Source organism: Dromaius novaehollandiae, chromosome 2 (assembly GCF_036370855.1).
Source record: "Dromaius novaehollandiae isolate bDroNov1 chromosome 2, bDroNov1.hap1, whole genome shotgun sequence".
NCBI lineage: Eukaryota > Metazoa > Chordata > Aves > Casuariiformes > Dromaiidae > Dromaius > Dromaius novaehollandiae.
The window spans coordinates 102,065,200-102,079,329 of record NC_088099.1 but is presented as its reverse complement, the minus strand read 5'-3'; the positions used below and the strand labels follow the sequence as shown (position 1 = coordinate 102,079,329).

At 35.6% G+C, this 14,130-nt stretch overlaps 1 protein-coding gene across 4 annotated transcripts in view; it reads right to left on the bottom strand.

The window, feature by feature from the left end:
- Positions 1-14,130, bottom strand: part of SLC35B3 (solute carrier family 35 member B3) — a 55,864-nt gene that overhangs the window by 18,132 nt on the left and 23,602 nt on the right. Inside the window, exons 9-12 of one of the 4 annotated variants that reach the window (XR_010387845.1) lie at positions 13,356-13,425; positions 11,831-12,236; positions 10,224-10,362; positions 466-635 (exon numbers count right to left, since the gene is read on the bottom strand). Coding sequence is in view for 2 of the 4 variants with exons in the window: in XM_026114841.2 (XP_025970626.1) it covers positions 12,086-12,236; positions 13,356-13,425 (221 nt within the window). In the remaining 2 variants the exon portion in view is untranslated. Of the gene's footprint in view, positions 1-465; positions 636-9,234; positions 12,237-13,355; positions 13,426-14,130 lie in introns of those variants that run through there. The other 3 variants (XM_026114841.2, XM_064507060.1, XR_010387846.1) reach the window with 3 other exon arrangements.

Here is a 14,130-nt window from a genome sequence, read left to right as displayed (position 1 = left end):
CAATGACAGCAAGGCATTTTAGCACTTGAAATTAAGCACTTTTTAAACGATGCAATACATTTTCCTCCAATGTTTTATCCTTTGCATGCCTGATGCAGGGCTGAAAAAAGGTGCATGGGGTTTTTCTTGGGAGGGGAAAGTGGCAAGCTTCATTGTTTTGAAAAGGATGGTTAGAACTTCCTTGAAAAATTTATGTTCTGTACATTACACTATTAAAACAAACTTAATTTTAATTTTGAGGGGCTCAGGAAATTCCTTAAGATAAACTACTAAAAATCTGTTGTATGTACACCAGTTAAGAAACTCAGAGTAGTAGCCTGCAATATTTCTAATGAAGCCATCATTAAAAAATAAAGAGACAACACACCCACACAGCTACCAGCCCCCAAAAGTTATAGAGAGAGACTAAAGAAAATCATGTTAGTATTTTGACAATTTTTTTCCCTCCACTTGTAGGTGACTTACGTTTTTAGAGGATTTTTAGAGCAGACAGCTCTCTAAAGGGTGGGCTAAACAGGATCCAATATTTATCCACTTTGATAATACACTGCTGAATTCACGTGCTAACATTACTTTGGAGAAGAGGCAGAAGCGTTAGGAACAGATTCTCCGGTATTGATGCTTCAGCTAGAATGCTGGGGAAATGTAAAAAATAAAATTCAACAGAATCATTTATAAATATAAAATTAAATCAGGACATTTACAAATCCCATAAAACTGGTGAGATACGCTGCATCTTCTACATAAAAAAAAAAAGAAAAAAAAGAAATAGGAGACCTAATTCTATTATCTTCCACTTTTCCAATACTTGCTACAAAAATGCCTGAGTAGATTGTGTTATACAATGTGGTGGACAGCGCCCCTCAATCTTTCCTTCCTCGTACTCCAACATACTCTGTAAATTAGCATCTCTGGCAATGTTGTAGCCTTCTCAAGACAAAGAGAATTGAAATAGTCTTCAGCAGCCAAGATGACTGGTCCGATAACTAGACTACTGGATTAAAGACTCCTGCTCCAGCACTTTAGTGCATCTCATTGTTTCTTTTAGCTTTTTAATGGTATCATTAACTAAAAATGTAAAAACCCATCTTAGATCAAATGCAATTTTTTGTTAAGCACAAACTGTTCTTCAGGTTTTGTTTTCCAGGAAAAAACACTCTGCCTTTCCTACCACCAAAATGCTTCTTACACCTCCCCCAAGGAATAAATCCACCTCCGCCCAAGCCAAATATATACGCTTAGGTGTTCCAGTTTGGCTGTTGAATTTGAATCAGTTTAAATTTCTGAAACTCAGTCATAGAGAGGAGCAAGTAGATTTTCTTTCATAACAATTTGTACATTTTTGCTTTTCAAGAATGTCTAAAAAACAGTTTGTATTCAAAGTTTCTTTAAAAATGATTAATTGCTGTTAGTTCTTCTGCACAAGAACCCAATTGTTTCATGCATATTAAACATATGAGCTCATGGTAGTGCTCTGTCCTTCATCTACTAGGAAGAGTCTTCTCTTTAGGAAAGATGTTCTTTTGTGGCAGAACAGTACCACTAGCTTTTCTGTTTCAACAGAAAATCCAAAGGGCAAGAAGGCGTTATTTTTCTTCGAAGAGAAGTGCTCCTCCATCTTGTCTGTAAGGAGGGTTATGAGACTACACAAGTATTCAAGGAGGTATCGCTGCATCTCTCTGCTCAGTCCCAGATTTACTCTAGCTTCTTGCAAAATACTTATGCATAGATCCATAATGGTGTTCAGATCATAGACACAGGAAAATTACTGCAAGACAGGGAAGAATGTGATCTTACAGGTCAACTATTCCACAGTAACAACCTACATATTCAGTACATACAAGATCATTTATGCTTTTTCAGTGAGAAAAGTATGTGCATACAGACAGTCTCTATGGAAAAGCTGCCACATGGTAAATTCAAAGCCTCATGTCACGTAAATTTGTCTGTGGACACAAACTCTTATGCATCTGATACCCATTTAAAGTACATCAGTTGGAGTAAAATGTCTATGTATTTTAGAGGACCTGGTGCTTACTATCTTAATAAATCAAGACTCTCTCTTTGCATAAAAATACATATAAAAATACATATATCCTTGCCTCAAAAGGATAGCACAGGAATAAGACTATAAACACTAAGTACTTGGTGAAAGGAACACAAAATGACAGGAAAATTGTGTAGTATAAAACAAGTAATTAGCATAACACATTTTTAATTGTTAGACAAGAGCAATGAAAAAGAAAAGGATATGGACAGATGAGAAAACATAGAGCTAAAACTGTAAGCAACACTGTGTGGGTTGCTCATCTGACAAAAGGAACAACAATTTTGTGTAGGCTCACTTCCTCAGGTAGCTACCTCAGCTCTTTTTCTATTGCTGCATTACAACATCCATGGGCAGAAAAATTAAGCTTTCTATGAGAAGTAACAGATGTAATGGATGGGCTGTCAGCCCTCCCTGCTGTGGCAATTTTGAGAGGGTGATGCGTTATATACCATCCTATTTGCTATTGTGATGAGCTTCATACATCTACCATTACTTATTACATGAGACTGAAAAAATAACACAGGTCACCAGTTCTACTGAGGAAAAATTATAATAATAGAAATGGACAAACGGAAGAAGAGATACAGACAGCTCTTTTTGCAAGCAAGCCTCAATAAATGCACTAAACAGAATAAAAGGTCAATACTGAAAATTATTTACAAAGAATCCCCTGTCCCACAGAACATGAATTTTGAAAAATGCAAAGAAAAAAGGAAACAAAAATCAACCTGAAGCCCCCCCAAACTGTGCAAATACAAATACTGGTGCTTTCAAAAAAGTATTTTAACACTTTAAGTTGTTACCAGAAAGAGAATAGTGGTGCAGTTAAACTGATTCAACATCTGCAGCTCTGAAAGACAACATCTAGCAAACTGAAGAGACCATGTTCTGCAAGCACATTCTTAACACCTTAATGTCAAAGAAACATTATTGTAGGGACACAAGGATGCAAACACTAGCTGCCTGTATTTTTGGAGTTAAAGTAGGAATGGTGCACATACAAAACTTTTTGGAACTTGGATTCTTTATGGTTCATTTATAGAATTATTTCTTTCCCTTTTGTACTCATCCTATATGGCTTCCTTCTTCAGCCAGCTGCACATCTACCAAAATTGATTCACTCATTTTCTGTACGGCACAGCTATTCTCAACTTTGAGGGGCTTCAAGTGAAGATGACTGATAGGGACTATCCACGAAGTCTCAGCATGCCCAAAACAAATGTCTTTGTTACCTTCGGTCTATGGATCAAGGTACATATTTAGGATGAATCTTTATTCACAGTGAATCTCCACAGACAGCAAAGGAAGCTTTGCACAGAAAAAGGCACTCTCTTGTAGAGCATTCTCTTACGTGGTGATTGAATTTGGTATTTTCAGAATAGTAAAGCAGTTAAGGCTCAATAGGATTTGGATTGTCTTAGATTCCTTTGAAAAATCCCTGTCCCAATTCTTAGCACGATTACTGAGCAACCTGCTTTTTATCTGTTGTATTCAACATTATGTAGTGGAAAAAATATGCTTGCCAAAAATTAAACCTATTGCTGTCCTCTCTACCTCATCTGGATTTTCTTTTCTCTCCTTTAACATTCCTTTTCCTCATCCCACCACAGTGCGCTTCCTTCACATTCCTCTCTCCTTCTCTTTTGTCTTTTTAGTGGCTGGAGTCAGCAGTGACACAGCTTAGTACTACTACCTAAACCATCAACACTGGACATTCTGCTACCTGCCCGTGAAGAGGAGGAACAAAACAGTTGTTACTCAGCCCAGAATGACAGAAGAGTCAGGAAGATTTCAAACTGATGCAATACTGTTTATAAGGTAAGCTTTGCAACCAAAACACTATTTTATTCCTATATATTTCACAAAATGATCATGTTCTGCAGAACAGTAGGTAACCCGAAAGTATTCAGGCTGAAAATATGACACCAAATTGTCATAAATTTTCATCCTCCCTCTAGTACAAATCTGTCATTCTATACATTAATATTAAACAGTAAAGAAGTTTACTCCTTTAAGTATTCAAGGTTACAAATTCTAAGGATTTCTGAAGATTTTAAGAAAAGCTTGCTGTCCAAATTTATTATTTAGCTTCTCCACAATCTATTGAGATATTGCATTTGCAGCATTACATTTAGAAAAAAGAAATATGATCTGGGACAAGACACTGCACCTTTCCAGTAAACAGCTACAACCCTGTTGTCCATAAAAATTTAGCTCTCAATGGGAAAAATGCTAACCTTCCCAACTAGCAACATTTCTATTTAGAAAACAAACATACATCATTTGTACACAGTCTGTGCTTCAAGTTGTTGGAAACAAAATTAGCTGTTATTTGGGAAAGAACAGCTGATATTGAAGCTGTCCTGCAATGCAAAATTAAACAAGTCTAAGATGGTGAATCCAATCTTTCCGTTGGATGCCTGGGGATCCAAGAGCATTAAGCAATAGCTGGTCTTACCCCAGGCAAGCATGCAAGCCTGATTTCTTAATCTCAGACCATTTTAATCCCAGGAAAGATGGAGCTTGCAAACTGAGTTTGCATAGCTGGGCATGAGTCATTTATTAAGGATGAAGAGTCAGGGGAAATCAGGTGTGATTCATACTAGGGATTAGTTACTCTTAAATCATTTCTTACCTAGGCAGTTAGATATGTAGTGGTTTTTCTTCTTCTTCTTCTTCTTCTTCTTCTTTTTTTTTTTTTTAAAAAGAATGTAGCCTTCATTTGAAAGCGCATGAACACTCATTTGGATTTTACCATTAGTTGCACTGCACAGAATGGTGTAAACTGGGGACTGAATACTACCAACTGTTAACTTGCACGACATATTAAGGACAGTTTTTAGCATACTTCTCACTAAAATGATTTTACAATATCAAAATTTCAGTAGTATGCAGAAAGAGTAATCCTAACTTTAGGCTAGAGCAAGAGAGGATTAAAGGAGTGTTAAAGCCTGAAGTGTTTAAATTCTGTTCAGCTACTGCCTAAAGCCTACGTAAACTCCACTGTACATGTTAAAGCCTTTCAGGGGCCCCAAATCCTCTTTGTGGACATGTCCATGATTGTCCAAATCTTTTGATGGCAACATCAAACCCATCAAGCTCAAAAAAAAAAAAAAAAAAAAAAAAAAAAAAAAAAAAAAAACCACCTTTTCCTGTGTTTTAAGAACAAGCAGATTTACTGGATTAGACATGAGAGTATTAATATAGCAGGCTACATATAAAGACACAGTAAGTGGAGACACCATTTCAATCTTTTAACAGCACCAGTCATCACTGGATGATATGGCTTCCTTTCTTGCCTCAGTCGTAGCAGTCAAAGCTGTGTCTCCCTTCCAACTCTCTTCAAAAAGAGTACTTTGACTTTTAAGCTGTAAGTGATGCTGAAATTCAGGATGGAGCACCTGCACTTTCTAGTTCCAATACTGCTTTGCTTATGGGGGACAACTATTTAGTTAGACCTGGTCATTCAAATTAAGACTGAGATGAGTCTGAATAACTTGCTTATCTGCACATTTGGGTGCCTCTACTTTCTATATATAACATAATCCACTTCCAAACCACGGTCTGTAGTACTCTCAATTTATTGTGCTGAGAGCTCTTTAACTATGTTTAGTCCTGCAAAGCACTGATGGTTCTTGCATAATGAAACTAGTGTGAGGACCTGCAGATTTGAAGACATGGAAGGCGCATGAAGAAGTAAATGCCTTTGCAGTATGTGGCCAACAATATCACCTTACAGAAGACACTGCGTCATAGAGCTTTCACAATGCTTGGTCACTGAAATACCACTGCTGCCTCATTCCTTTCCCCTGGTTAAGGGGAATAAAAAGCCTATTCTAGTCACAGGTTTTATTATATCCATATTTATGTTAATTGTGGAGTGCCAGTATTCACTGCTGCGCTCTGGAAACAAAGGAATTTAGAAGCTTAGAATGAAGCAAAGTGAAGACTTTGGAACTGATTCCTTCTACAAATGGTACCAGTAAATAGATCCTATGAATGTGTCTAAACTCCCAAAGATGATTTCAGCAGCCTGTTGAACTACTCACCAATGGCTTCACAGACCATAACTGAAGCTGTAGCTTTCTTGTATAATAGCTGTATTTGTCCCTCCTAGATAGGATAGGGAGAACTTGAACATTAGCTTGCTATATTAAGACCTAACCCCCCCTCACATTTTAAGAACCCTAGAGGCATTTCCTCAAGACAGACTTCACAGGAAGTAGGCACAAATACTTTTCTTAAACCACATCTAAGATTTCGTTTGGTACTTCCTGTTTACTGCTAGTGCTACCTAGAAAATTCAGCAAGCTAAGGATAGATAGACTTATCTTAATAGAGAGTAGAGCAGCCATGCTGGCATCACAGAACCAACCAGATTTACAGCATATGCAGAGCCTGTTGTCTTGCAGCCCTCTCCCATGCCTGATGGGATGCCTGTCACAGGACATCTTGTCACCAACTTTATTCTAGGAGATAGCATGAAAAGGAAGTCAGACTTAAAATGCCATGGATTTGGAGGTGCCATATTAATAGAAGCACATAAGATATTTATTTGATTTCTCTTTCCTGCTGCAGTTACAGGAAAATATGTGTTCACCATGTGACAGATAGATTGTACAACAGTTACAGTGGCATTTATTGTCAGGCAATAAGTCGGCATAGTTTCTTTGGCTTCAGTGGAGTAACCATAGCTGACCTAAACTGAGATACTAACTCTAAGTATGTTCATGAATGCTCAGAAGCCAGGAGAATTAGTGGCAATATATGAACGTGGATAGGGAAAGATTGTAAGTTTTATGATCTTGTATTATATCTTAATGAAAATTACAAGCTAAAAATTGACACATAAAACAAAACAGTACGAGGAAACAAAGCTGAGAAACCTAACAAAGAGAAAAAAATATTTAAATATCCAAGAGTGCGAAGAAGCAATATATTAACTATCATATCTCAAGAAAAAGGAGAACTGATCCAGGTATAGAAAAGAAGTGTTAAGTCCACATTATCTTCTAAGATAACTCAATATTCATGCATGGATGTTCTTTGTTGCTTTACTTTCTTTGCTTCATTACAAGGCAATGACAAAAGGATGTAGATCTGGCACGACAACATTACACTCAGATGACCAAATGGCAGCAGCTTTTGACCACTAGCCAGGTAGACAAAATTCAGAAGAGTTATCTGAAAGTGAAGGACTTTATGCTTTTCCCATGATATCTGCCTTCTTTGATTTATTTGCATAGCACTTTTCACAGAAAACAGAACAAATCAAAAACACTCAGACAGTGTGACAGTGAAGAAACTTCAAACAAAATACAGGAAGCCTACTTTATGGCTATCTGGATTTCACTTTAAGTTACGCTAGCATAGAATACAACACAGAACCAATTTAAAATCTCCAGGGTAAAAGAAAACTGAGTTGATGTTGGTATTGTTTCGTTTCAGGTATAAAAGGACTCTTGGACTTCGGTCACAGGACAACGGAGGGTATTAACGCCTATTCCCTGCTCACCAGACTTACTAAAGCAGCTTTGTGCAAATTACTATTTCTGCTTCATCAGTGAAATGGAGACAGAATTTTTCTGCCTCACAGGCAAGACTAAAATTAATGTCTATAGACTGCCAGAATAGTCAGGAGTTCTATTAAGTATTAAAATTAATACAAAGCTTTTTTAAAATAGATAAAATATAAAAACTTCTGTAATAAAAGCTGAGCTGTTGCCTATCTATACTACATACAAAATCCTTCTGGAAAAAAAGCATGAATAATCCATTTAATTATCTCCCTAACTTGTGAAGTTTAGTTTTCTTATTATTTCCTATCCTCCAGAGTATAAATGGAATTGTGTACATCTTTTTGGAACAGCAAAAATCCAAAAAGTTCCCATGACTGAACAAGCAGTGACCAAACATAAAATAAGTGCTTGTTTGTGCCTGGGAGCACGGGTGGCAGAAAGAAAAAAAAAAAATTAAGATAAAGCAGGTTAGTATGGAAGGCACTCATTAAAGAAAAAAAAAGAGCACTTGCAATAACTTATTTCCTCTTCTTTTAGTTCTCAAAAGCAGGCAAAGGAGAAGAGAGATTTTCTGGGAAGATGGAATGAGGTCAAGGAGTTAACTCATAAATGCACTTGGTAAGACTTTTTCAAAAATATGGGAAAGTATAGAAGTAAGGAATTTTTGTGGAGGAGAAAAAGGGTTTAAAATAATCCAGGCTGTCATAACTGATACCAAACAAAAAATATGGAACATGACCGATTTGTAATAGTATGATGTGAGCCTTTAAAAGCAAGAACAGAAAGCTGAAACAATTCATAGTGCATCAACAGAGGATGTTAAAAAGGGAAAGAGTTAGCATCCAGAAGTAATGAAAGACTAATGCTATATGCCTAAATTTTAGGTTAAAATACTTGGTGAATAAGTTCATAGCGCATGAGAGGGAAAAAAGACCGAAACCCAGTCTACTGCAGTATCATGAAACACATTTTTTTTTTCCTTTTGGAGAACATTAGTTTTTCCACAGTTGCATTCACATATAGATATTAGAATAATTAGCAGTTTGTTGGTACTGACATAGTGACATACTGAAGAAATCCACTGCACAGTCAATTATTTTGGTATTCAAGAGTGCCAAGTAAATGCAAAAATACAATGTGAAAACAATTGCAAACATATACTAATTTAGCCAAATAGAGCTCCCTCAGTCCTCCAAAGGAGACAGAGGTGTGGAGGATGTTACAGAGAGAGCTTGGACAACCTTAAATTTTACTGTGAACTTCAGCCCCATTGGTAGTCGTTGCAACTAGTTCTTACATCACATTTTTCCTGTTAGGAGAAGAAAGTTGTTTAGCATAAAAATAAAAACCAGCCACTTCACATTATATTTAGATAGTAATTTTTATGGTGACAGAGATTATCTTTTTATTCTCTAAATTTCATAATGCATGTAGCATAAAGGTCCAGGAGCTAATGGATATAAACGCAGAAGTTACTATGATCAGCCTACGTAGAAGCTTTAGGAAGGGTTAAACTACACCCCAGCGTAAGTGTTCTTACTTCAAAATTAAAGAACTGGGAGTTACTTTGTGGACAAGCCCTTACTCATATTTCATAGACAACACAAAAACAATATACAGACACAGTAGAAAAGTTTCTAAAACAAAAATTTGTAATAAGAATACTTGAAGGTTTGTAAGGTTCTTTTATTTGCATAAAGCTTATTGTGTATTATTAAAAAAAATACAGCAATTCACTGAAATTTGTGTTTTCTCAAGGTCTCAGTGAAAGCATGAAACTGCACAGACCATGACAGGTGGCAAATTATGGACTTCTTGCACTTCTGTAAGTATTTTCTTTAACATAGTTGCATATTGGTGATTAACGAGTACTAAACTCACACCTATGAAAATAAAAACCTGACTCTTAAATTTATGCTATTAACAATAAGATCTACAGTATTGGTTTGTCTAAAAAAATCCAATTTTTTTTTAAAGTACCAAACACCTTTAAGACAAAACAAACCTTTGTAGTTAAAATATATCAAAACTTTGCTTACTGTGTACTCCATTAACTCAGTCTTGTATGCACAACAGAATAAATTATAAGGCAAATAATTCTGAACACAGATTAATTCTGAAGAGAAAAAATTCAGACAAAACTGGATTATATAAACATTCTGCAACCTACATACTACATTTTAATTCCAATCAGACACTTTGGGAGCTAATTCTTGTCTATTTATATAAAACAAGTACCAAATGAATTATTTTTATTATTACTTTCAACATGTATGGTAGCTTTCATATAGTTTGGCTCCCAGGAAGTTAAATAAAGTTTAGCAACAGATAGTTTACACACGGCAACGCTGACGCTGAAGAACTGTCAAAACTGATGCTCAAATGCTAACATCAAGCCAGTGAACATAGCAGTCAAAATTCCATAATTACTTTCTTCTCACTGGTTCAAAATCTGCCCCTCTTTTAAGCACAGCATGTAACTTAACCTCACTGGAAACAGCCATGTAAGTTTAGGGAAAGAAACGCAAAGAACAGAAGAGCTGATAAAAATCCCAGAAAAAGAAACACATGCCAGTGCCCTTGACTTGGTCCAAATCTACTCCACCAAGAAATCTACTCCACCAAGAAATCTGAAATTGTACCCCTTTTCATACCTTATCATAAAACTTTGGCCTGCCATGGTTATCATCACTATCCATTCTAGTGTTGCAGCCATCCTCCTCTTTTAAGGTGTATCCATTTGTCACATTCGCACCTCTCCCTTGTCCAGGACACAATCAATCAACACAGCAGCTAGGAATTAGGAGAACAAAATTGCCACACTCATAATAAAATCTCATGACTTAGCAACAATGGGTATGTCTTTATGGGTTGAAGGGCTATGCTGACATACCAGAAGTAGCTTGAGTGTTGGAAGCACTGCAGTTATGCTAGTGCAGCTCTCCACTGCGCTTATTTGTCCCATCGTGCTAATACAGCTACATCATTCTATGTCCTGCTGCGCAACATACCTACCATGGCATATGCTACTAAGTCAGCAGTAAAACTTAAGGCATGTTCTGCATCTGTGCTTTGATTAAAAGCTCCTTAGAGCAACAACTGTCTTCCTAAACGTCTGAAAAACATTTTGCACTTCTTGGACATTTTCATAAATATGTTTTTGGCAGAAGGCAGTAAATCCTGTGAAATTTTTCAATTCTTTTTACATCCATCCTGACTATACAATTGTATTATCAAGTTTAGATTTGTCCAAAAGTTGAATAAGTCACTCATTTTGTATGTATGAACACAAACCAAGATGCAGTTAAGGGATATACCAAAAAAATCATACCTACATAAGAACATTAAACTGTAAGGTAATTAGTATTTCAACACGCTATCATTAAATATATAAAATGAAAAAGAGTGTAAGTGGTTCAAAAGTGAGTTGAATTTGAAAGTAAGACAGAAATGGACTGTACGATAGAAATACTGGAATTTTCCTAAATTCAAAATGAAAGAGAAAGGGTGGTAATACATTGTCTCTTCCTGTCCTTAAATAAAGAAAATTCTAATTTGTACCCTAATCCTCTTAAATGCATCATAGAAGCAGACAAATATTGACACAATATGTATCCCAAATATATTAGCAGATGGCGTTATTTTTTACTCCAATATTGGAAGTGAAGAATTTTGATTTGAGGATGCTAATTTAAAGGGTTTCCCTCAGTGTCTATTTACACCATGGTGAGACGGAGGGCCACAGATCACTAAAACTTTAGTGCTTCACCACAGAATAAGCAGATTACAGATTCTTATATCATTGTTTCAATCATGACTTTTTCTGTTCTGTGTTCACAGCTACTTCAGGCCTAAAAAACACCCCACCTTGTAAAAGCACAGGTGCTGACTGCACCAAATCAATCTCATTTTCATTACTTGCAAGCAATAACCGCAAAGAACACCACAACTTGACATTTCAACAAAAATGTCAATTATGGCAATAAATACTAAGTTCTGGGATGATATGATCAAGAACTTTAAAAAAACAGCCTTTTTATTTAAAATAAGAATGACAACATACCATATTCTAAATCTTCCAGCATTAAAAATTGCAATCTGGTCAACCAGTTGCTGATTAGGTCCCATTAAATGTTAATACAGTATTACATTTAAATAATCCCACCCAAACAATTAATAAAGACAAAGAACCACTAATCTCAAATCAGCCACATGACCAGTATTATTAAAATGCTCAAATTATACTTCTATGATGTCTCACTTGGAGTGCAGCTTCTCAGCAGTCTGCCAGGAGCTGCTGTCCTTCATTGCCTCATAACGCCATCTGACAATGGCCTGTAACACCTTTTATGATGAATTCAAGTGCTCTGAAGAAAGGGCTCACAAAAACGTGCATTTTTAGCCACCTGCTAGCAGACAATATGCCTTCAGCTCCTTTGGTTTTAATAATGTTCCCTTTGGAAAGTGAATCAGTTGAAGACTGTTCCAATAAAACAGTAAGTCAGACGTGGAATGTCTATACGGTTTGTGACAACGTCCTTGTTTTTCTTTCTTCCACACTTTTTTTCCAAAGACCATGCAGTGAAGGCAGTTTGATTTTATCCATATTCTTACTGTAAACATTAAGAAATATACCAAGGACAACCAATAAGCCTGACCACACATACCTAAAAGGGAGGGAGAGGAAAAGAAAAAGTTACCATTAACACTTTATTTGTAATGATTACATATCGGTATTTGTGGATTAAATAAAAACAAAGCCTCTGCCTTAAAGGGAGAATGCAAGAGTTTTAGACAGAAAACGATGAATTAGTGAACTCAGAGGAAGTCTGAATTTTTGTTGTTACTATCCTTCCAACTTTCCCTTTCCTGTGCAGGCTGGACAATTTATTAAGGTGCATTTATAGTTAAATAATAATTAAACAGTAACTTTCATTCTTATATGAATAAAGTATCCCTGAGGGGTTTTAAAATGTTCTTTTTTCCTACATTTAGGAGAGCTATACTTTCTGTTACTGCTCCAAAACATGATTCCCATTCAGTGCTTTGTGTCTCTATAATGTTAGCACCTTTTTGTTTTAACTCTCTATTATTTTAAGCCTCAACATGTTTAGCAGAAGTAAATTATATTTGGGCATTTGGCTGTAAGCTTGGTTCTTAAGTCGCAAATACTTTTATACATAGCAATAAAATTAAATACTATTTCCTTTCAAATCAGAAGTAATTAGATAAATGTAGTAACTTAGCTGAATTTTTCAATGTAAGTTCTTTGCTGAAACAAAATAAAACAAAAAAACAAAGCCAAAAAATCTCAAGCCTCTAAAACTTACAGCTTAATACATCAAGATAACAGAAGATGGCTATTACTAAGAAGGGCTAGCTAAGAATTCAAACTTGAGCTCATAAAAGGCGAAACTATACTGTAACAGAGAAAATACCTTTCTTTAGCCAAATTTTCCATCATAGAAAAAGCACTGAAACAATTTATTAACTATTATAAGCATTAGATACTACATAAAATCTTTCTTAAAAACAGCAACAAAAAAGTAACATGTGGAATAGTAGTTTATCTTCTAGACCTTTAAAAAAATGGAAACTATTTTCTCTAGCATGATTAGCATCAACAAGGCAGTCAATATTTACAATAGACTGCCAACATTTATAGAAGATATGAAATGACAATCCTTAAAGCCAAATATAATTAATTACTGTTGTTATATTTCTATGATAGAGAATCCAATTTTTATAAAACATTGGAAAACCCATTAAAAATTATAAATACTTACTGGAAAGTGAATGGCTTTGCAAAGAACAAAAAAGAAAGCACAATGGTCATTGCTTTTCTTCCTGTTGTTACTGCAGAGGAAAAGAAATGTTAAGTTCTTCAAGCATCTGGTTAGAGCACAAGAATATAAGATAGTTTTCAATATTAGTACATAGCCTCACTACATAATTAAGGGGCCTGACTATCCTGATTATCATCCGTGGTGCAAACACAGACTGTAGATGCACTGGCTCTGTGTAAAATAAAACTAGAATCACTCCCATTTGAAATGAGCACAATGCATCAGTAGTGTCAGCTACAGCAGCAGAGAAATGTCCCAAACAAGACTTGCTATTCAATAACTTTATTCTAAGCAATTCACAATATCTGAAAGTGATGAACAATCCTTGCAAATAAATGACTATATACACTAAAAAGTAACAGTCTGTTAAGCAGAAAGAAGTGCTACCAAGCCAAACAGCATTTGGATATACCAGATTACAATCCAGTGGCATTAAGGGTTGTTTTTGGCTTTATTTTGAAGTGGAAAGGGATCAACATCTTGCAATTCTTCTGAAGCTATTGAAATCTTTACCTAACAGTGCAGAGAAATATAACTTCAGCTAGAAGCCTAATGACCAAGGATGCAGACTTCAACAATTACAATATGTAAGTATTCAACAAAACCTTAAAAAAACCCTTCTTCTACATGTGATCTCATCACTGAAAAGAATCAAAGTGGTAACAGGAGTTGAGAACACAATCCCACTAGCAAAACAGAAATAAAATATCTGTTT